Below are 19,553 nucleotides of genomic sequence, written 5' to 3' on the forward strand. Positions count from 1 at the left end.
TAAACAAAACAAAAAAAAGAAAAAAGAGAAAGAGCATTCAGAGTCAACACCTGCGAAGGAACTTGGGTTAAAGTAGGCTAATCCTCTCCGATCCTCCTGATCCTCCTCTTCGAACTCGAACAGAGATGTTATCAGGTACCCCACAACCCGAGGTGGGGATTCAATAATCATCTGCGAAACGGAAAAAACTTGCCACAAGGCGGGTTTCACTTACCATCCACCCCCATATCGAAGGGGTTGGGTGGAAAAGTTTTTTTTGTTTCATCATTCTAACCGGTTCAAAAGAGAACGAGAACGAGAGAGTGGACTTGTTCTTTTTCGTTCTTTGTTTTTTTGGTCCTTGTCCGGTCTCGAACCTCATCACCCCTGGAAAATCAGTCGTACTGGATTCCGTTCTCAGCAAGGCTGTCCGACTTACATCATGACTAGACGAAGACGGGTAACGAGGGAAGACATAGACGCAGAATTGATGAACGGAGACATGATTGGCTGATTCCTCGCGGAGCAGCCACACGATCAGTCGAACAAGACGACGAGAGACCAGTTACGCTAGTTTACCCACAGCCAAGAGAGCATGCAATACCCTCAACTTCCTGGCTGGGGAAACGTGTGGCGGTAGTGTCGGTTGACATTCAGGGCAGTAAATATGTCCTGACAGTGGTCTATACATCCCTTCTGGAAGTGATTATCCATCCTGACCTATTGCTTACTTCAAGAACTGGAAATGGCCCGGCCCCGTCTTCTTCCCGTACGAAAGCACCATATACACGTCGCCGCTCGCCAATGAAAGCCAGGCTTTCGCGCGATGTGAGTCTCTCGGCGAGAACGGGACGTGGAGCTGTCGGTGCTATGGATGGATGGAGCTATCCGATACACAATTCGGGGTGATCGGAACCGTATTTGATGCCCTAGCTTGAGCAGGTGGGCTACCGTCAAAGATGATCTCCCAATAGCGACGAGTCACTCCGACCTTCAGACAATCTTCGAGAACTTCCGGATTTCCAAAGACGCGAGAATACACCCACAGGCTGTTTAAGCTGAAAACTACCGCGGGTCAAAGATCGTCGACCTTTCGAGTACGTTAACGGAGCCGTGCCCAGAACGGTCGCTTTTTCAATTTGAAAGGTCCTACGAGGATGCCATTGCGTGACTGGTTTCAAGATGAGACGGGCGGTGACCTCTTTTCGGAGCCTTTACATTTGTCTTAACCAACAGATCCCTCGGAAATAGAATCAAGTGGCCCTGATCTACTATCAACATGAACCCTTCTAGCACTATCAGCAACTGTCTGGGCCACTTGGTATCGAGGTAGGTGTCTTGATCAAAAATTGATCTTGTATCGCGGGATACCGCCTGGGCTGAATGGACTATTGTTCGTTGGAAGGCATAACATCTCACTCCCCCGGAGACTGCACCTTGTCCAGCCACCACAAGCAACAGGCCTCGGGCATGTCAAAATGCAAAAACAATCAACAATTGGGATTCCCAAGTGGTCCCCCACCTTGGTACTAACCAATCGGTATCTGGCTTAAGTACGGCTGAGCGAACGGGAAGCCCTGTTTTCCAGATCCTGTGGTTGATTGCATGAGAGACTTGAATGCTGCAAATTATATTGATGCTTTCCAAGTATACTGTGGAAGAACGAATGGTCGGCGGTGACAAGCGTTTATCATGCACCGACTTTAATGAAAAAAGCCTCTCCCATTCTCGTCTTGAGCAGGGACATATTGACCAAGGGTCTAGCAGACTTGTAGACGGGAAATTGGTAAGTGTGGTTTATCAGATTGCATTCATGAGAGCATTTGTACAAAATCTACACTAAAAAAAAGTAAAGCACCAAAGCAGTATTTAGTGATGGCATATTCATGATCTAGTGTGATTAGTAGAAAGTCAAACGGCATGTCGATTGCTCCGAGCTCCTTGATAAGCGAGCTACGGGCGGCATGGCAGCCTGGACCGAGCAATCGCAGGGTCGGCAGTGGCTGGAGGCGCCTGGAAATCACGACTCCACGAGGGGCTTGTGGCTTATGCACAGCTCACAAGTCCACAAAAAGTGGCTTGTTTTGTGTTCGGTGTTCCGTGGATCCTTGCATGTGCCCGTCATGTTCCCCCTTCCACACCCAGTTTTCTTTATCCCAAATCCAGGGCACAAGATTCCATCCATGCGCATCGCCCTCCTGCGTCATCGTCAAACCGCAGAATAACGGCCACATTGGAGATACTGTGCGACGCAAGCGCTGCAACTCCTTCATCATTATGCTGCCAATTTGATTGTTTGCTCGACCCTCCCCTCCCTATCTACGGTGGCTGGTGCGCAGATGCGCAGGCTGTAAGAAATTTCCATCTCACCCTGCTGCCTCCCGGCCCCTCCTGACTACTACCTTCGAACCTCATCTGCCAGCCTGAAATCCTCCTGATGTCCTACCAATATCCTATCCCTTCCACTCCGAGAGTTATCTCACCTTCCCCTACCCCTTCCGAGTCCTCCGAACGCCAGGACTCCTATTTTGCGCCTGTCACACGATCGGCCGCGAAAACCCGGCGACAACGATCCCCTCAACCAGACCCCATAAATGAAGAGAAGGATGGGTCCGGGTCCGACTCAAGCCTGGAGAAACGTGCCAGAGCGCGCTCTAGAAGTCCCATCTTGACCGCTGCCACTCACATGAACGGCTCGGCGAACACCAGCAAGAGGAGACGCATGAGCGGCCTCACTTCGATAAAACCGGTCGCTAAATCAGAACCCCTGACAAATGGCACCATCCCATATCCACAATCAAACGGGCATCTTTCACCCTATGACCGAGTCAAGAAGTCCTGGCGAGAATTCTCCCGCTCTCCTTCACCGCTCGGCTTGATCCCACTCCACCGCCACTATCGAACGTTGATCCACAAGCATGAAATCCCCCGGAAGGTCCTCCACGTCTCGATCGGGTTCTTTACTCTGCGCTTTTTTGTGACAGGCGTACAAACCTGGGCAATAACGCCGTGGCTGTTGGGCGCGCTTGCCATCATCGCCCCAACTGACATCCTCCGTCATCACTCTGAACGATTTAATCGATTCTACATCTCAGTGTTGGGTGCGCTGATGCGGGAAACTGAGGTGGATGGATACAACGGCGTCATTTGGTATTTGGTCGGAGCATACGGGGCGTTGCGATTCTTCCCTAAAGACATTGGGGTTATGTCGATTCTTTTGTTGTCCTGGTGTGATACTGCCGCCAGCACTTTTGGTCGGTTGTATGGACGTTATACCATCCGCTTGCGCAAGGGCAAGTCTCTGGCAGGCTCCCTCGCCGCTTTTCTTACGGGTGTGCTCACGGCTCTCTTCTTCTGGGGTTATCTGGCTCCGAGAACTGGCCCGTTCGTGGACGACCCCATCCAACCTTATATGTTCCAAAACCGTTTGACCCTCCCTAGTCAAGTGAAGGGGCTCCTAGGCTGGGAAGCGAACCAGGGAGTTATTGTCGGCGACGCCGCACTCGCAGTCATGAGCATTTGCACGGGGCTTATCGCCAGTCTCTCTGAATTTATAGATCTCTGGGGTTGGGATGACAATTTGACCATCCCGCTCCTCAGCAGTGCCGGTCTTTGGTTGTTCTTGAGAGCGTTTGGGTAAATCATTCGTTGAGCCAAGGCAGGACAGTGGCGTATGGACAGGAGAATTTCTCTTTTCGAGGGGTGCTTGTCCGCCTTTGATGCGAGAAAATTAATTGAATACAATGACGACCTCACACAGATTTTTACGCTTCCAGACTGCTAGAGGAGACCGTTGTCCGCTTGATTTTCAGTATAGTATCCTGGACGCATTATTCGTTCCCGCAACCAAGGCCTCCGAACCTTCGTGGGCCATGCTTTTGCCCGCTCCGCGCCGTGCCGATGGAGACAAATCACATATCATGTCGGATATTTGTCACAAGGTAAAATGTTCGTGTGGAGGGAGCATGCTTGCTAAACATCAGCCGAGTATGACAGGACGCAAGTTGGCGAAAAGTGTCGGCGGTTGTCGCCCAAGAAGTACCCCAGCTGTTCCGTGACAATCTATGCATGTTCGACGGCGTCGAGCGGCTTCAGCAGACTCCAGTAGCTTTTGTACAAGCGAACTTACGCAGAGGATAGCGTAGTCGAAAGAGACACATCACTTGCTCGAACCTGCCTGTCTGGGTGGACGATGTCTCGAGGGATAGCCTCTGGCACATGGAGATTCGTGCGTCGCTGAACAAGGACACTCGGCCAGATCATGAATGCACGGCGAGTCCGGAATAATTTGCTCAGATGATGTTGCAGACGCGATCCTGCCGACAATATCAGGCGGACGAGAGCGATACTTTTCTATTCTGCACCTCGCAGACCTCGTATACACACGCCGTAAGTCGGTTCAGCCTCTTTCAACCCTCGGCGGCGATTCTTGGCAAATGTCTCCACCAACGAGGCTGCAGCCCCTTGTGTTTTGTGCTTGAAAGGCTTCATTCAAACGCCAGCCAGGAACGGGGGTTAGAGACCGACAAGCATTGTCCAATGATGACCTTGGTTATTGACCTACCACGACAAAGGCATAATGACCTCGGATCACCTCTTGGCTGGTGATGACTTTGGAGACTTTTGCGCCTCTCGGCATCGACCTTGACTACCGGACCAATTTCCCCGCAACGTTCAACGAGCCCCGAAATTGCCGGGGTTAAAGGGTTGGGTGACACTATACCGAGTACTACTCCGCTATCTCCAACACTGATTACATTGAAAGTTGAATGATTTTTGACAACGACGAACAAACACGCCTCTTACCCTCCTCTATCAAGTGCTGATTGAAGGGGTTTAGAATAGTTTGTGGACAAAAAGATGGCACCGGGCGCCTCGATCGCGTTGCGGGCGCAACATGTCTCCCGAGGTCTTGTTGCGAGGCCGTCATCATTTTCAGTCGTCCAATCGACAATGTTAGGCCGCACACGTCGCACAATCTCCATCTCGCGGACAACCCCCGCCGCCGTCGCCACTCAACACATCACCAACAGCACCACCACTCCAAAAGACCCGCCCAACTTCTCGCCCGAATTCACCTACGGCGCGTACCAAGAGACGGGCACGCGACCGGTGAAACGGATCCGCTACCCAAAATTCCAGTCTCTGGAGAGCGAGCGCGCGTTCCGCAAACTGCACCACGCCGCGGCGCTGCGGTGGCTGGGCTACCAGGGATACAACAACGAGGGCGCGGGCGGGCACGTCACGGTGCGCGACCCCGTCCTCCCGGACCACTTCTGGATCAACCCGCACGGCAAGTCGTTCTCGTACATGACGCCCGACGACCTGGTCTTGATGAACCCCAAGGGCGAGGTCGTCGAGGGCGGCAACATGCACAGCGTCAACCCCGCCGGCTGGGTCATCCACAGCGCCGTGCACGAGGCCAGGCCCGACGTCGTCGCCGCGGTCCACTGCCACAGTGTGCCGAGTAAGGCCTTTTCCGCGCTCGGGTGCCACCTGGAGCCGATCAACCAGGACGCGTGTCGGTGAGTTTTGTCATTCTCATCTCAAGCAGCGGGTGAAAGAAAGAGCCAGCCTTGGGAGGATGGAGAGGGGAGGGAGAGCAAGAGGAAGAGGGACCAAGGAAGCACTACCTAGCCCTTTTTTTTTTCCTTTCCTCCGGACTTGGAAAAAAGTATCTTTATATATTTTCTGCGGAGATCGAACATCGCTAGATATTGCGCATGCTGATACGGGATTGTTTGTCTGAACGTCAGGTTCTACAAAGACCATGGAATCTATTCTGGCTTTGGCGGGATTGCCTTTGTAAGTGTTTCCGCTTTTGGCTGCCTCGATCCGAGAGGAAGAAAGCTTCCATCCTACCCATGTCTACGGTGGTGTCTGTCCAGATCGGACCGCTAACGACGTCTCCCCCCTCTCCTGGCGAACAGAAAGCCGACGAGGGCCACCACATCGCGGCGGCGCTGGGCAACACCAAGGGCGTCATCCTCCAGAACCACGGCCACCTGACGGTGGCCAAGACGGTCGACGGCGCCGCGTTCCTCTTCGGCGCCATGGACCGCTGCATCCAGGCGCAGCTGCTCGCCGACGCGGCCTGCGCGGGCCGCGGCACAAAGACCATCAAGGTCGCGCACGAAGAGGCAGAGTACTCGCGAAACGTGTACAACGACGAGATGGTGTATATCATGTTTCAGTCGGCGTGAGTTCTCCACGTTCTCCCTACTGCTATCCATGTCAGGAACGAACCCATGAACGAATTTGGCTAATTTCAATCTCCTTTTATTTGCCACTATACAGATTCGAAGATGTGATCAGAGCGTCGAGTGGAGAATTGCCTATGCACGTGCAGGGCGAACTGCCCCGGGACTGAAGGACTGGCTGACTGACTGACTGATCAAACGTATGGTATGAGCGTTCTGTGAGGTTTCTTTTCTCATTTCTTGTGATGGGGCGACATGTTGGATGGTTCGTCCAGTGTTCTTGGGGCATTCCATAGATAATTGTGTGCAGCGACCAAAATTGACCAGGATCTATTTATTGCATCAAGTTCAGCATTCCAGATTCCTTGCTTCGCTTGATGTACGGATGCCTTGCGTTACCCTTTTCTCTGCGCAATGCCGTGACAACGAGAGCGAATGGCCGGACGGCTGACCATCACCAAGCCAAAGCCAACGGAATAGGAGGTCGAGGTTACAATTCACTTTGAGCTTGCCGCCACCGCCGAGGCCACATTGCTAGCGAGCACGTCCCAGTTGCCGTCAAAACGCGCTGAACTGTCATCAAGTGACATTGCCATCGCACACAGATCTGCCGCATCGAGGACTGTCTCACCCTGCCCTGCAAGTGGCGAGAATGCAGCGGTCGCGTCAGGAGCGGAACCCAGCGTATTTGCAGAGGCGCCGAGACTAAAGCACGGGCCTCCCTTGGTGCCTCGCGTAAAGGTGATGTCTCCGAAACAGGGGATGGTCATCTTAATGTGATTTCCGCAGTCTTCGCTACCGTCGGACTCGGATTGAGGGCGTAAATCGATGTGTTCGCCCACGTTGCCTCGCGCATCGAACAGCACGTCCAGAATTGCCACGGCCTGCGTAGCCACAATACTCTTGTGATTGTCTGTCGATTCCGCTCGAAGGATCTCTGCAATGTCGGTGACGGATTTCCAGTCGCGTTCATCCTGTCCTCTAGAAGTATGGGATCCACCGTTTGATTCTGAGTTATTTCCGGTCGTCTGGCTCAGTAAATGTAGGGTCAGCAGCACGGATAGTGTGAATGCCTGAAAATCGAGCATTGCGCATAAATATCGGTCGAGTCGCAAGCCGACGCGGAGGTATTTGTACGCGACCAGAGCATGACGCGATGATTTGAGAGAGGCGCCGTATGAAAACTCAAACGCGCCCTTGTCTTGTTTGCCGATACATTTCAGCATCAGCGGTAAGTGTAGTAGTGCTTGAATGAAGTTCATAAGAAAGTGCGCTTCGATACGCTCAAATGCCTCCCGTGTCGGCGGGTCGGAAGATCTTGGGTCAACATCCCACTGAACTGTGTTCATGTTGTCCATGACCTCCTTCAACTCCTGATCTATCTTCAGCGTCCGGAGAAAGAGAACAGAGTCGTCGAGCGGCTCCTGGTTCCGATCGATAATCTGGCCGATGATTGAGCTCATGGCGGCATAAAAGAATGTCGCTTGTGGTGAAGTGCTCTGCATGGTCTTGACATTTCCCACTCGTAAGTCAGGGTATGGATGTCGCACTCCATAAGGCAGCCTGAGGATCATACTGATATATCGATCCAGGAAACAGACCGCTTCCCATACTTCAATTTGTCGACCAAGGGATTGACCTGGTGTGATCGGACTTTGTTTGATAGAGGCGGCGCGGTTAAGGCCAATGCTGATGGCGTATTCGAGTGCTCGCCGAGATAGATGCCAGGCTTTCTGCAGTCGGCCGTGGTTGCAGTGGTAGCGTGCCAAAAGTACCAAGCATTCTATACCGGGTAATGTTGTTGTGATATCGTCCTGGAAGACCACTGCTCGGTTAATGGCAGGGATAATTCGACTTTCCAAAGTAGCCAGAGCTCCAGGATCTCGGAAAGTGCCACCTTGAAAGACCTCTTCACTCAGCCTCTCGGCACTGATCAAGGCCCAGAGGAGGACTTTGGCGGTCTCGGCGGGATTGGCAAGACTTAATTTGCGGTTAAGCACCGATCTCCAGTTTTCAGCAGTCGTCTCTTCGCGGTCGAATAGCTCTGGAAATCTGTGAGGAGCCGAGTTCCACCAGTCTTCGCTCAGACTGATCAGGGTGTCGAAGTCTGGATCATGAGGCAGGAGCAGCAGAAGCTCGTATCGACCAGGATGGAAAGCTGGTGGCTCTGTCCTAGCCACTGGCTGGGCAAGTGAAGAGTGCGTCGTATGGTATGCTTGTGTGATAATATCATTGTCGAATAAACTCAGGAAAGGGTTCGAGGCGGAAGGGACGCTGGCGGATGCGGGTGTCCCTCCATCTGTTCTTGAGTCTATTATACATTGTCAATTGATATTGGCTGGAGTTAGGTATGCATTATGCCTCAATTACCGGTATACGCGGAATGATTGTCGAGTGTGTTGTGACTTTGCCCATTGTTCGACGACTTGAAACTAGATTCATTGTTCAGATAGTTTTGGACAAAATCCTCCAGACGAGCAACTCGTTCCCGCAGACTGTATTTCGCTTCTTCGCTACTCCCATCTGCTTTGGTTGATGCAGTATTGATGACAGACGTCGCCTTGGGGCTTTGACTTTGGGCCACGCAAGGTGTGCCACGAGCATAGCATTCCTCACACCTCGACCGACTTCCGTCACGATAGGTGCATTTAGTCTTTCGACGTCGACCTGTTGAGGGGCCTCAGATCAGCCGTCTCAGCCAGAAGTTGACTGGTCTTGCTCTTTGCTGAGTGCGGATATTCGATAACACCGAGCCACCGACTTGGAAAGGCAGTCTTACATTCATGACAGCTCTTAGTGCCCTTCCGCATGTTCAAATGAGCCACTCTTTGTCGCAAGCCAGATCTGGCGTTAGTTGCATTCATTCTGGACTCAAGCATTTCGCACGCCGGGATCTATTATCCGCAGTTCGACACTGTTCCGCTTGTCTGTTGTGGTACATCGAGGACTGCATGGCCTCAAAGCAAAACTGTCTATGCGTAGAGAATTTTCAAACCATTAATATGGCCATAGCAAGAGTTTTGCACGTTTCCATCGAACAAGGGCACAACATTATCACGAATCGTAAAGTAGTTGTGTACCTCCGGTTTTTCGTCCGATAAAGGCGAGGCCTTTACTCAGCCTTATCAGACCCAGAGTATTACTAATCGTCCCATATCATTTTTGTAGCGAAACCCATGCCGGTGCAGGAGATCCTGGCACCTCATGATGCTGTGGGTGAAGGCAGAGGTCCTTTCTCAGGTATTTCCTTGTGATATTTCTGAAGGATTGTAAAGTGAATCAAGTTGTCATAACCGCAAAGCGATAGTAAAGACCGGCGTGATTAGCAACTCGAATACGCCAAGACATTAGCGTTCCGGAAGACTTTCCCATCTAGTTTGCATCCACGTGTTCTGCTAACAAGTTCACCATCTCATCAAGCTTCGAAGTTGCTTTCTATACCATAGCGCCTTATCTAACCACCTAATATCAATGCTCATTCGAGCTCCAACAGCCTCTTCGCTGTATCAACAACAGTCTGCTCGAGCGGTCTATAAATCCCCCCTCCGAACAATTGTTTGGCTTCGGAGTCGTCCACCTTGAGTGGGTGATGCTCGTCCTGCTCACCATTCGCCACGATTGCTGCGGCTCGCACCGATGGAAGTCGATTGACCAGTTGTGGAAACTTGTCGGCCAAGATCCCCAATACTGTCTTCGCAAGGAATGGTTCTGGGCTTGCCACCAACAAACGTCTATTCTCGCTTCCACCCTTGATGATTGATTGAACATGTAGCGCAGCGGCGTCACGAACGTCGATATATCCGATATACAGTGGCCGCGAAGACCCGTCGACTGTGCCCGAGACAGGTTTCAAGAATGTCTGGTAAAAGAGGTCCGCGCTCATGTTGAAGCGACTCTTGCCAGTTGCATTCTGATGTAGGTGCTGCAATGGTGGCCCGATGATCAACGGTCTTTGTTGGATTAACACATGACGACCATAACCTGAAGACCCAGACTTACACCGAAAGTACCGACACGCCAAACGCTGGTTTCTCTTTCTTGACAAAGTCCCAAAGAGCCTTTTCCGCTAAAGTTTTGGAGATCATGTAACTGGCGCCTGGGTGCTGCAATTGGCGAGCGACCTCAGGACTCACCTATGACCGTCCCACTGTGCGTCAGCCCTGCCATTAGTCTTCGAACTTCGACTTGCAACATACCGGGTTCCAATCTGTACTTTTTAGTACACGCCCATCCAATGGCTTTGTTACATCGTGCACAGCCACCATGCTACCAGTATAGGTAAAATGCTTGAGAGATTTACAATACTTCTGAGCTGCGTGCAGCAGTTCGAGGTTGCTAACGCAAATCAGCAAAAGACGTGAGGTTGCCATTGGGAGGAAAGGGAAGGTCACCCCTGAGCACCAGGCCCCAAGAAATCCCGGTCAAAATCTGTCCCATCACCATCAGGCACCGGTGCTGCCGTGTGGATGATGTAGTCAAAATGCCCTCGCTCAAAGACTTTATCATAGGCGCCAGGAGCTGATATATCTGACACCACAGCTAGGCGGAGTCTCGATTTGAACTCAGGATGAGCATCAAACACGTCGTCAGCTTTGGCCTCGGAGCGAACTGTGCCAACCACGTCGAATGCGTCCTGTGGGATGTTAGAACACGAGCTCGGGAACATTGGTGACCCTTGGTCGACACTCACTTCCACAAGACATTTGAGGACATGTGTGGCTAAAAAGCCATTGGCCCCCGTGAGAAGGACACTAGGCATGCTTGCGGACAATCGAAGATGCAATGTACTTGCCAGGTTCGAGTTGATGATCATCCGAGCACTGAAGGTTGACCATGCTTTATAGGGGATGTCTTCTTCCTCAACAGCTCCTCTGTATTTGCATCAGGAACCACGGAAACACACCTTCCAGCGGACACGAAACTCAATTGACCCATAATTTTTGCGAGTACTAAGATACTATGCTGCTTTCTGGCTTCAGTAATCCATCATCCAGGACGAAATCCCGGAGAGTCAACGCCTGTATTGGTAACATGCGGTTTAGTAATTCAAGTATGGAAATACTAAACCCGAGAATACGTCTGGCCCTCCTACTTCCACGGCAGATACGACGCTAGTATGGCTAATTCATTTCTATGTTTGTATGTTCTGTAAACCGCCATGGCTACTTACACGCTGACGGTGACTAGGTAAGCTAATGATGGCATAATGTTGGAATATCCACGGAACATTCTCTGAAAGCCTTACAGTCTTTTTAGCACTACGTTGAAGACTCCATGGTGGATTTTGGTTTTACAAAGCGGTGTTTCATTGCTGCCAGCAATCAGGGCGTCGGCCAGGGTATGAAAGGCCAAACCTATGGCTTGCCTCAACTTGCCGACACTCAGCCGCACTGATCGAGTCAGGGATCCTCTCCTCGAGCCCAGGCAAGCATTACGAGTCCCCCACAACTGCCGGTTACCCATCGTCATCTTATTTCTGGCAATGCAAGCAACCCTCGTCTCAGCCCTGATCAATTTCGACAACTGGGTTCATGAGCGCGTTGCACTCGAGTACGTCTCCATTCATCTACGCTATGCAGACCGACCCACCAATCCTTTTACTGCACGGGAGGCCGCATTTCAACCTCACACGGCGGATCAGCGGACCCACCCTAGCAGACAACAACTATGCTATCATAGCAGTCGATAGCCGCGGGACCGGAGACTCATCAATCCCCGCCATCCGGGCACTATACTGCAACGGCTTCCGCGGCCGACACCAAGGCTGTTCTCGACTTTCTAACATCAATTCTTTCCTACGTTGTGGGCCACGACTTCGGCTCCACCAAAAAAAGGCAGATGCTCTAGCTGTTCTTCTACCACGGCAGCTACTCCGGCATGACGAGCTTCCCCGAAGAGCTCGTCGAGAGATACGCCAGTTCCATCTCCAAGCCTTGGCCACATTGTTAGGGAACTTAGCCGTTTACCACAGTGAGTAGCCATCCCCACGTTATTTGGACCACCCCGGCCGACGTCAGTTGCACGCAGCTCACGCATTGGCACCCCGATCTTGGCTGTCGTAGCCGGCAATTGAAGCCCCAGAAGTTGTGCAACCCCCCCGGAATTCCCCCGCGTCCCCATATTTCTGCTTCATCTTCCTCCAGCACGGGTAGTTTTCGCGGCTCAAACACCCTTCAGCATCACATTTTGTGCGGAAAAGTGAAGGAACCGCTCGCAAGGCGAAGTCTACCAGAGGCCTTCACGCGACGATGCCACCTGAGCCGCCCTTGTCGTGCCCAGTTTGCTACAAGGTGTACAGCCGGGCAGACCATCTAACTCGCCATTTGAATTCACACAATACTCACAGACCACATATCTGCCCCAGTTGCGGAAAGGCCTATAGACGGCAGGATGTATTACGACGGCACCAAGCAAAATGTCAAGATCAAGATGGAGCTCGATCTCTGTATCGGGAAAAAGTGCAAAAACGTCGAGCATGTGATGAATGCGCGTCCAAAAAGCGTGCATGCGATGGCGGTCAACCCTGTATCAGCTGCAAAGATAGGGGTTATACATGCACTTATTCCTGGAAGACTGTCGGTGACGGGGCCATGACTCAAGCCAGCGTGCAATCATCGACGTGGAAGGCCCCTGATGAGGACCAGCTTTGGGACTATCTCGATATCGACCTCGACGAGGACGCAATACCGTTCCTGCCCTCCGCCTATTCTCTCTCTGCTTCAGACAGCAATCACTTAGGTTTTGAGTTGGGTTCCCCATCAACGATTCCTTCTTCTCTTTCGTCTTCTCTTTGTGTCTATCTACGGGTCCCCGATCAGGATCCAGTACAATCTTTTGAATTTCTGATCCGGTTTACCAGCCCCAAAGTCTATGGCATCGCAGCTAAATTCAATGGCACCACCAGAACACATGAGCCAAGGGGCCTCACCTTGGGTCCCAAGGACTACACCCAGTACATTTGTCGCCAACTTCCAAACTCTATGCCCGGCGAATACTCTGAACTCTTTGCTTCAGGTCTTTCCTGTAGCCCCATGCCAGTCTTGGAAGAAGCTGGGCGAGCCAATTGGTCCTCAGATAGTCTGGAGTTTTGCCCCGTTTTAGCGGGCGGGTACCCGGAAGACCAGAGCAACTTCAACATGGTGGCGGCCTTCCACGGTTCCAATGCCCGTGATGGAATTCGAGGGGCCTTCTCAAGCACGCCAGACGTCTATATAGACCCTCTTGCCTTGAAAAGCCATGAGATACTGTTGGGAATTCAAGAAGTAGCCATGTCCCAGGCTGGTTGTCTCCGAGGAAATCGCCAGGGGTGGTCGCCAATTCTGGAGCAAACATGCATCCAATTCTTCCATCCTGCACGGTTGCGCCGATACTTGGATCACTTCTGGACTCACTGGTACCCCCACTGGGTGACTATTCACAAACCCTCCTTTAGTGCAATGGACGCCCCTCGATCTCTGGTGGCTGCCATGGCTCTAATTGGGGCATGCGCTTCGCCGGAGGAGAGTGATCGAGAAGATGCCCAATTTTGGCGCAACCATGTTGAAGAAATGGTGTTCGTTGACATGTCGAGCACCCCCGATTTTGTCACGTCCGATGTCACTCTCTCGACTGATGGGGTGAGGGCTCAGCTTCGATCTCTCCAGGCTGCTTTTGTGGTCTGCATGTATCAGATATGGGAAGGTCGCAACTTCGATGCGAAGAGAATCCGACACGAGAGGTATGGGACGGTCGTGACCATGGCGAGAGCGCTAATGCCCTACGCAAAACACATAGGACTTGACAAGGTCACACCCGAAAGCTTCCACTGGCAGCACTTTGCCCTGATTGAACAGGTCATCCGGACTGTGATATATGTCTTCTTGGTCGACACCTACTTCGTCATCTTTCACAGCCTGCCTCCTCAAATGAGCATACAAGAGTTGAAAATGGATCTCGCCTCGCCCGAAGAGTGTTTCCAGGCTCCAGATGCCAGCAGCTGCTTTTACCATCTCCGGCCATGGGCTTCGCTCCCGCTCTGCCGAGACGGGTTCATCCTCTATGGAGCCATCAAGTGCCTTCGAAAAAGAGACATGGACGACAAAGTATTTCTCCACCTCGCGGGGGCTGGCCCCCTCAACCTCTGGGTGCTGTGTTCGGCATTGCACGTTCTCATTTTCAACATTGAACCCGCCTTTGGCCACAAGTCCCAGTTCCTGGCCCACGACAATGCACTGACCAATTGGCGGCGAGTCTGGAATCAGCACCTTTTCCAGAAGCCAGGCGAAACCTCAGTATCCGATGTCGACAACCGAGACGCATGTCAGCTGTGGACTCGGCCCGGACTTATGAGATATGCCCCCGAATGGTGGCTGTTGGCTCGGCACATCCTGCAACGCATGAAGTCTTGTCAGGCTGATCTAGAAGCCTCCGAGGATGTGTCCGGTCCTGGCAGCTGGCGTTCAAATCTTGGGCCTTCAATCATCCAGAGCAGGGATACCTTCGACACCACGGAGGTCCACCGTTTCATCTGCCGGTGCCCAACGCTTGCGAGCAACGCTGAGGCGCGGAACCATGCCTGACCATTCACCTGCGGACGTTTGTCATTCTGGTCACCAATATCTGAAGCGAGAAACAAAGTTAAGCCCATGGTTTGGACAGGGCCAATGATGGACTGTGTCGCAGATGGAATGAATTCCTGATTCCTAATTCCCCCACAAACTTGCCCCGAGGACCCCAGTCCCCCACAATCATCTCCGACCAGTGATATCAGCGAGATCTCAAAGCCTTCACCGGGTCAAGTCTGTGTTATTGTTGTTGCACGTTCCGAGAGTCCGGGAAAGTGTTGAAGTTGAACACTTCTCAGAGTCTATATATGGACTGGCCGGATACCCTGTCTGACCTGTGCGACTCCCAGACTTTTCCTCACAGTATCTGAACCTTGTGAATAGCAAGCAACAACCGAAACATGAACGAAAGTCGACCCACAAATGGGCATGTGAATGGGGACCTCGCCGACCGAGCGTCTGCTCCCACCATGTCACCCAACACAGATATCGACGGACTCTATGGCCTGACTTCCAAGTGGCCGGTTGCGTATGATCTCGCCGGGTCCAGCGCACCGTGCCGACTCGAAGGCGAGATCGGAGATCTGATCGTGTTTGGGAATATTCCCCAAGAGATCGACGGTACCTTCTATCGAGTCATGTGCGACCCATTTGTCCCGCCCCATCCAGGCAATGTGCCCATCGACGGCGATGGCCACGTCTCGGCTTTTCGTTTCCATCAGGGCAGATGTGATTTCAAGATGCGCTACGTCGAGACCGAACGATACAAGCTGGAGAGAAAAGCGAACAAAGCCCTCTTTGGTCTCTACCGCAATCCTTTTACCCACCACCCCTGCGTGCGGGCGGCCGTGGACTCCACCGCAAACACCAATCTGGTCCACTGGGCGGGTCGGCTGTTGGCCCTCAAAGAAGTGGCACTGCCCTACGCCGTGGACCCGGACACCCTGGAGACACTCGAGTATGATCCGTTCAAGGGCCAGGTGAAGTCCAAGACCTTCACGGCGCACCCAAAGGTGGATCCGCTGACACACGAGCTGGTGGTGTTCGGCTATGAGGCCAAAGGTTTGGGGACCAAGGACGTCGTCACCTACGCCTTGGACCGGACTGGGAAGAAGACGAATGAGCTGTGGCTCCAGGCTCCGTGGTGTGCCTTCATCCACGATTGCGCCATCACCCCGAATTGGATTGTGCTGTTCTTGTGGCCGTTTGAGGCCGATGTGACACGCATGAAGCGAGGCAAGCAGCATTGGGCCTGGGACTACGACCTTCCCGCGACCTTCATCGTCGCCCCGAGGCACGACGACAGCGGCGCCCGGTTCGGGTGGAAGAAAGGCGAGTACCGCACGTACAAATGGAAGAACTGCATGGCCATCCACACTGCGGCGGCGTGGGAGACGCCAGACGGCCACGTCTGCGTCGAGAGCTCGCGCGTGCACGACAATGCCTTCCCCTTCTTTCCCCCGGAAGATGGACGCATGCCGGACCCGCAGACCAAGGCCGACTTTGTCCGCTGGGAGTTCGATCTCTCCCGACCCGACGGTGCGACGGTGCCGGACCCGCTGGTCGTCCTGGACCTGCCCTCGGAGTTTCCCCGCATCGACGAGAGATTCATGACCCAGCCGTACACGGTGGTGTTTTTGAACGTCTTCGTCCCGACGAACATGGACGGGTCGCGGAACATCTTCCACGGGCTCAACGGCCTGGCCATGCACAACAACAAGACCGGCCAGACGCGGTACTTCTACGCCGGCGAGGACTCGCTGTGCCAGGAGCCCATCTTCATCCCGCGCTCGGCCGACGCCCCGGAGGCCGACGGCTGGGTCATGTGCCTGGTGGAGAGGCGGGGCGCGGGACGCTGCGACGTGGTGATTCTGGACACGGCCGCCTTCGAGACGCCCATCGCCGTGGTCCAGCTCCCTTTCCACGTCAAGGCCCAGATCCACGGCAACTGGGTCGACGCTTCGGCCCTCGCGCCGCGGAAGAGTCTGGTCCGCGAGATCCCCCCCTTCCAGATCAGCGGCCAGGGTGCTCTGGAGCCGCTGATCTAACGGTTCCAGGGTGGGACTGCGTTTCATGGGGACTGAAAGAGAGAGGATGTATACAAGAATCCTTTGTCCTATCCTGCGTTGAGTGGGTTTATCAATAGGACAAGAATCCTGTGTCTTCTCCCAAGCGTCGAGTTTCATTGTCAATAGGATGCACACGTACATTCAGATAGGGCAAGCCAGCCATTTTTGCAACCAACCAACCATCAGTGCCTACTGCGCCGCCCTGTGTGGCGAAAGTTCTGATACCCTTGATTCTCTCTCTCTCTCCGGACGGGCATATATGATGTGTATGTGTATGTGGAGGAGAGTAGGAGAGTAGGAGAGTAGTCGTTTTCTACCCCTATTCTTAAAAGTAAGCTATGTTATATATCAATAGCCTCGATAGACAGACGGAAAGAAAGTGAACATGTTGCCCGGCACCGGCACAGGCGACGAGATACATCTCTCTCTCTCTCTCTCTCTCTCTCTCTCGGAGAACATTGGTACGAAGGAGAGCGAGAGCAGAGCCAGAGCGAGAGCGAGAGATATGTACGTATATAGCACATGTAGAGGTAGACGGGTAGACAGATAGACAGGTACGTACAGCTACATTTGTTGGGAATGTTGCGTGAACCTTGATTGATAAGTATCGCTTTCTTGGTATTCTTTGATATCTATCTGTATATCTGGCGTGGGGTGGGATTTATATGAGTAGGTGTTGTTACAAAATGTCTCGAGTCGGTACGACGGCCAAACTGCGCCACGATGCCAGCAACGAAAGCCGGCGGACACCAGGGGTGGTCTCGATTGCGACGGCTTACAATCAAAGATGCCTTAGTGATCGGGAGAAAGTTCAACATTCGGAGGTCGCTCAGGGACGCGAACAATTCTTCGGCATATAGATGGATGTATCCTCCAAGAATATGTTGTCGAGCTCATCGTGAAGTCCGCTCGTGTGACGATATTCTTCCCGCATAGTGCGTAGCGTAGAGTCAGCGAGGGCCAATCTTCTCCAGGCCGCCCATGTACCTCCTCAGAACTTGCGGGATAACCACGCAGCCCTGGTCCTCGCGCCAACCGTTCTCCAAGAGCGCGGCGAGGACTCTCGGGATTGCAATGGCCGTCCCGTTGACGGTGTGCGCAAACTTCTTCCTCGACCCATCTCCCTCCAGGACCCTCGTGTCGAGTCTGCGGCTCTGGTAGTCGGTGCAGATGGACGCCGAAGTGACTTCGCCCCAGCCCTCGTCTTTCTTCCTCCTCGACGGAAACATGGCCTCGATGTCGATCTTGCGGTACGCGCTCGCACCCAGGTCTGACGTGGGCATCTCGAGCACTCGGCAGGGTATGCCGAGCGAAGACAGAATCTCCGTCTGTATTTCCACCATCTCGTTCAGAAGGCGCCCGGAATGCTCCACCCACGCCGATTCGTCCGTCAAGCCTCCACCGCTGCTGCTTGGTGGTGGGCAGTCGGTCCACGCGAACATTTCGACCTTTGTGAATTCGTGCACCCGGTACAGACCCTTGGTGTCGACCCCGCGAGCACCCGCCTCGGCGCGGAAACAGCGGCTGGACCCCACGAGCTTGAGAGGTAGGCGTGCCGCGGGAATCGCCTTGCCGGCATACATTCCTGCGAGGGGGATCTCGGCCGTTGCCGCGAGACTGCGGGTTGGTTTTCCGGCATCCTTTTCCGGCTGCGCTATCTGCCAGATCTGTTGTTCGTCGTTTTGGTCCCGGGGCTGGAATCCGCAGGCGGCGGCCATGTGGGAGTAGACCAGGGACGGCGGAGAGACAACGGACCAGCCGCGCCGCATGGCAACAGACAGGGCGTACTGGACCAGCGCGTGTTCCAACAGGGCCGCCTCGTTCAGCAAGAAGTAAAACCCCCAACCAGATGTCATGGATGACGATGAGAAATCAAGGAGACCCAGCTTCTCGCCGATGATCGAGTGGTCGGCCGACGGGCCATACTGCGGAGGCTTGTCCGGGTCATAGTTGATGTAGGACCGCAACCGTGGTTCACCGCCGGTGGGTGTGTCCGAATACGTCAAGTTCGGCAGGGACAGTGCAATATTGCGCGTCTCGAGCTCGAGTGCATCGTGCTCAGCTTGGAGAGCGTCGACTTCCGGCCTGAGAGATTTCATCTGCGCCACGATATCCGCCTTGCTGCTCTCTTTCGCCGCGTTGTTCAGTTGCCTCTGCAGCTCCTTCAACGTGTGACGGGACCCGGCCATGCGCTGGTCCAGGTCCCTCATCTTTCTGACATTGTCCGCCACCCGGCGCGGGATGTCCTCGTGGCTGCCATAGTTTCGCACCCGGCAGTTTTGTTCGTAGAGCTCGACGTTGTCTCGGATCTGGGTGAGAGGAGGGAATTGTCGCGGCGCGGTCGCCGGGCGGAATTCTTGGTAGAGCGGTCTCGTGGTGCAGTATGCCCTTCTGCATCGGAGCAGGAACGCCTTCGCCTCGAGTGCTTTCCTCGACATGAAAGCTGCTGCAGAAAGTGGGCGGTACAGCAAGGTCTTTGTTACTGCGCCAATCCGACAACGCGGTTGGACGCGCTTCGAGAAAGAAAAAAAAGTTTGCCAATTGAAATCGGCAGAATGTGGAGTGACCATTCCTGGTTTCTTAATCGGGAATAGTCGGTTGTTATTATGTAAGGAGGTACAGCCTCGCGATATACTTGTCTCAGATAAATCAGACCCTTACCTCATGTAGCCTAGCGGCTATTAGCGTGAACGCTAACCTTTTGCGGAGCAAAAGGCCTTCGCAGAAGGGTCTGAGCACGGATACGTGTAAACAGCCGATCG

At 53.4% G+C, this 19,553-nt stretch overlaps 7 protein-coding genes across 7 annotated transcripts; 4 read left to right on the forward strand and 3 right to left on the reverse strand.

Annotated features, from left to right (window-relative positions):
• Positions 1-2,416: 2,416 nt before the first annotated feature.
• On the forward strand, positions 2,417-3,619 carry AYO21_12008 (hypothetical protein; the record flags this gene model as incomplete). Its single annotated transcript, XM_022661855.1, has 1 exon — positions 2,417-3,619. The coding sequence occupies one exon, from the start codon at positions 2,417-2,419 to the stop codon at positions 3,617-3,619; it is 1,203 nt and encodes a 400-aa protein (XP_022505829.1).
• A 1,220-nt stretch (positions 3,620-4,839) lies between these two features.
• On the forward strand, positions 4,840-6,182 carry AYO21_12009 (hypothetical protein; the record flags this gene model as incomplete). Its single annotated transcript, XM_022661856.1, has 3 exons — positions 4,840-5,504; positions 5,736-5,784; positions 5,868-6,182. The coding sequence occupies 3 exons, from the start codon at positions 4,840-4,842 to the stop codon at positions 6,180-6,182; spliced, it is 1,029 nt and encodes a 342-aa protein (XP_022505830.1).
• Positions 6,183-6,676: 494 nt separating this feature from the next.
• On the reverse strand, positions 6,677-9,043 carry AYO21_12010 (hypothetical protein; the record flags this gene model as incomplete). Its single annotated transcript, XM_022661857.1, has 3 exons — positions 6,677-8,490; positions 8,550-8,846; positions 8,959-9,043. 3 exons carry the CDS (start codon positions 9,041-9,043, stop codon positions 6,677-6,679), a joined length of 2,196 nt encoding a protein of 731 aa, XP_022505831.1.
• A 611-nt stretch (positions 9,044-9,654) lies between these two features.
• Positions 9,655-10,938, reverse strand: AYO21_12011 (hypothetical protein; the record flags this gene model as incomplete). The annotated part of the gene is made up of 5 exons (XM_022661858.1): positions 9,655-10,129; positions 10,179-10,312; positions 10,376-10,514; positions 10,571-10,812; positions 10,870-10,938. 5 exons carry the CDS (start codon positions 10,936-10,938, stop codon positions 9,655-9,657), a joined length of 1,059 nt encoding a protein of 352 aa, XP_022505832.1.
• Positions 10,939-12,769: 1,831 nt separating this feature from the next.
• AYO21_12012 (hypothetical protein) lies at positions 12,770-14,737 on the forward strand (the record flags this gene model as incomplete). Its single annotated transcript, XM_022661859.1, has 1 exon — positions 12,770-14,737. The coding sequence occupies one exon, from the start codon at positions 12,770-12,772 to the stop codon at positions 14,735-14,737; it is 1,968 nt and encodes a 655-aa protein (XP_022505833.1).
• A 455-nt stretch (positions 14,738-15,192) lies between these two features.
• Positions 15,193-16,770, forward strand: AYO21_12013 (hypothetical protein; the record flags this gene model as incomplete). The annotated part of the gene is made up of 1 exon (XM_022661860.1): positions 15,193-16,770. The coding sequence occupies one exon, from the start codon at positions 15,193-15,195 to the stop codon at positions 16,768-16,770; it is 1,578 nt and encodes a 525-aa protein (XP_022505834.1).
• A 971-nt stretch (positions 16,771-17,741) lies between these two features.
• AYO21_12014 (serine-tRNA ligase) lies at positions 17,742-19,229 on the reverse strand (the record flags this gene model as incomplete). Its single annotated transcript, XM_022661861.1, has 1 exon — positions 17,742-19,229. The coding sequence occupies one exon, from the start codon at positions 19,227-19,229 to the stop codon at positions 17,742-17,744; it is 1,488 nt and encodes a 495-aa protein (XP_022505835.1).
• Between the last annotated feature and the right edge of the window lie 324 nt (positions 19,230-19,553).

The sequence above is a fragment of the Fonsecaea monophora genome (genome assembly GCF_001642475.1).
Source record: "Fonsecaea monophora strain CBS 269.37 chromosome Unknown Scaff206, whole genome shotgun sequence".
In the NCBI taxonomy this organism is placed as follows: domain Eukaryota; kingdom Fungi; phylum Ascomycota; class Eurotiomycetes; order Chaetothyriales; family Herpotrichiellaceae; genus Fonsecaea; species Fonsecaea monophora.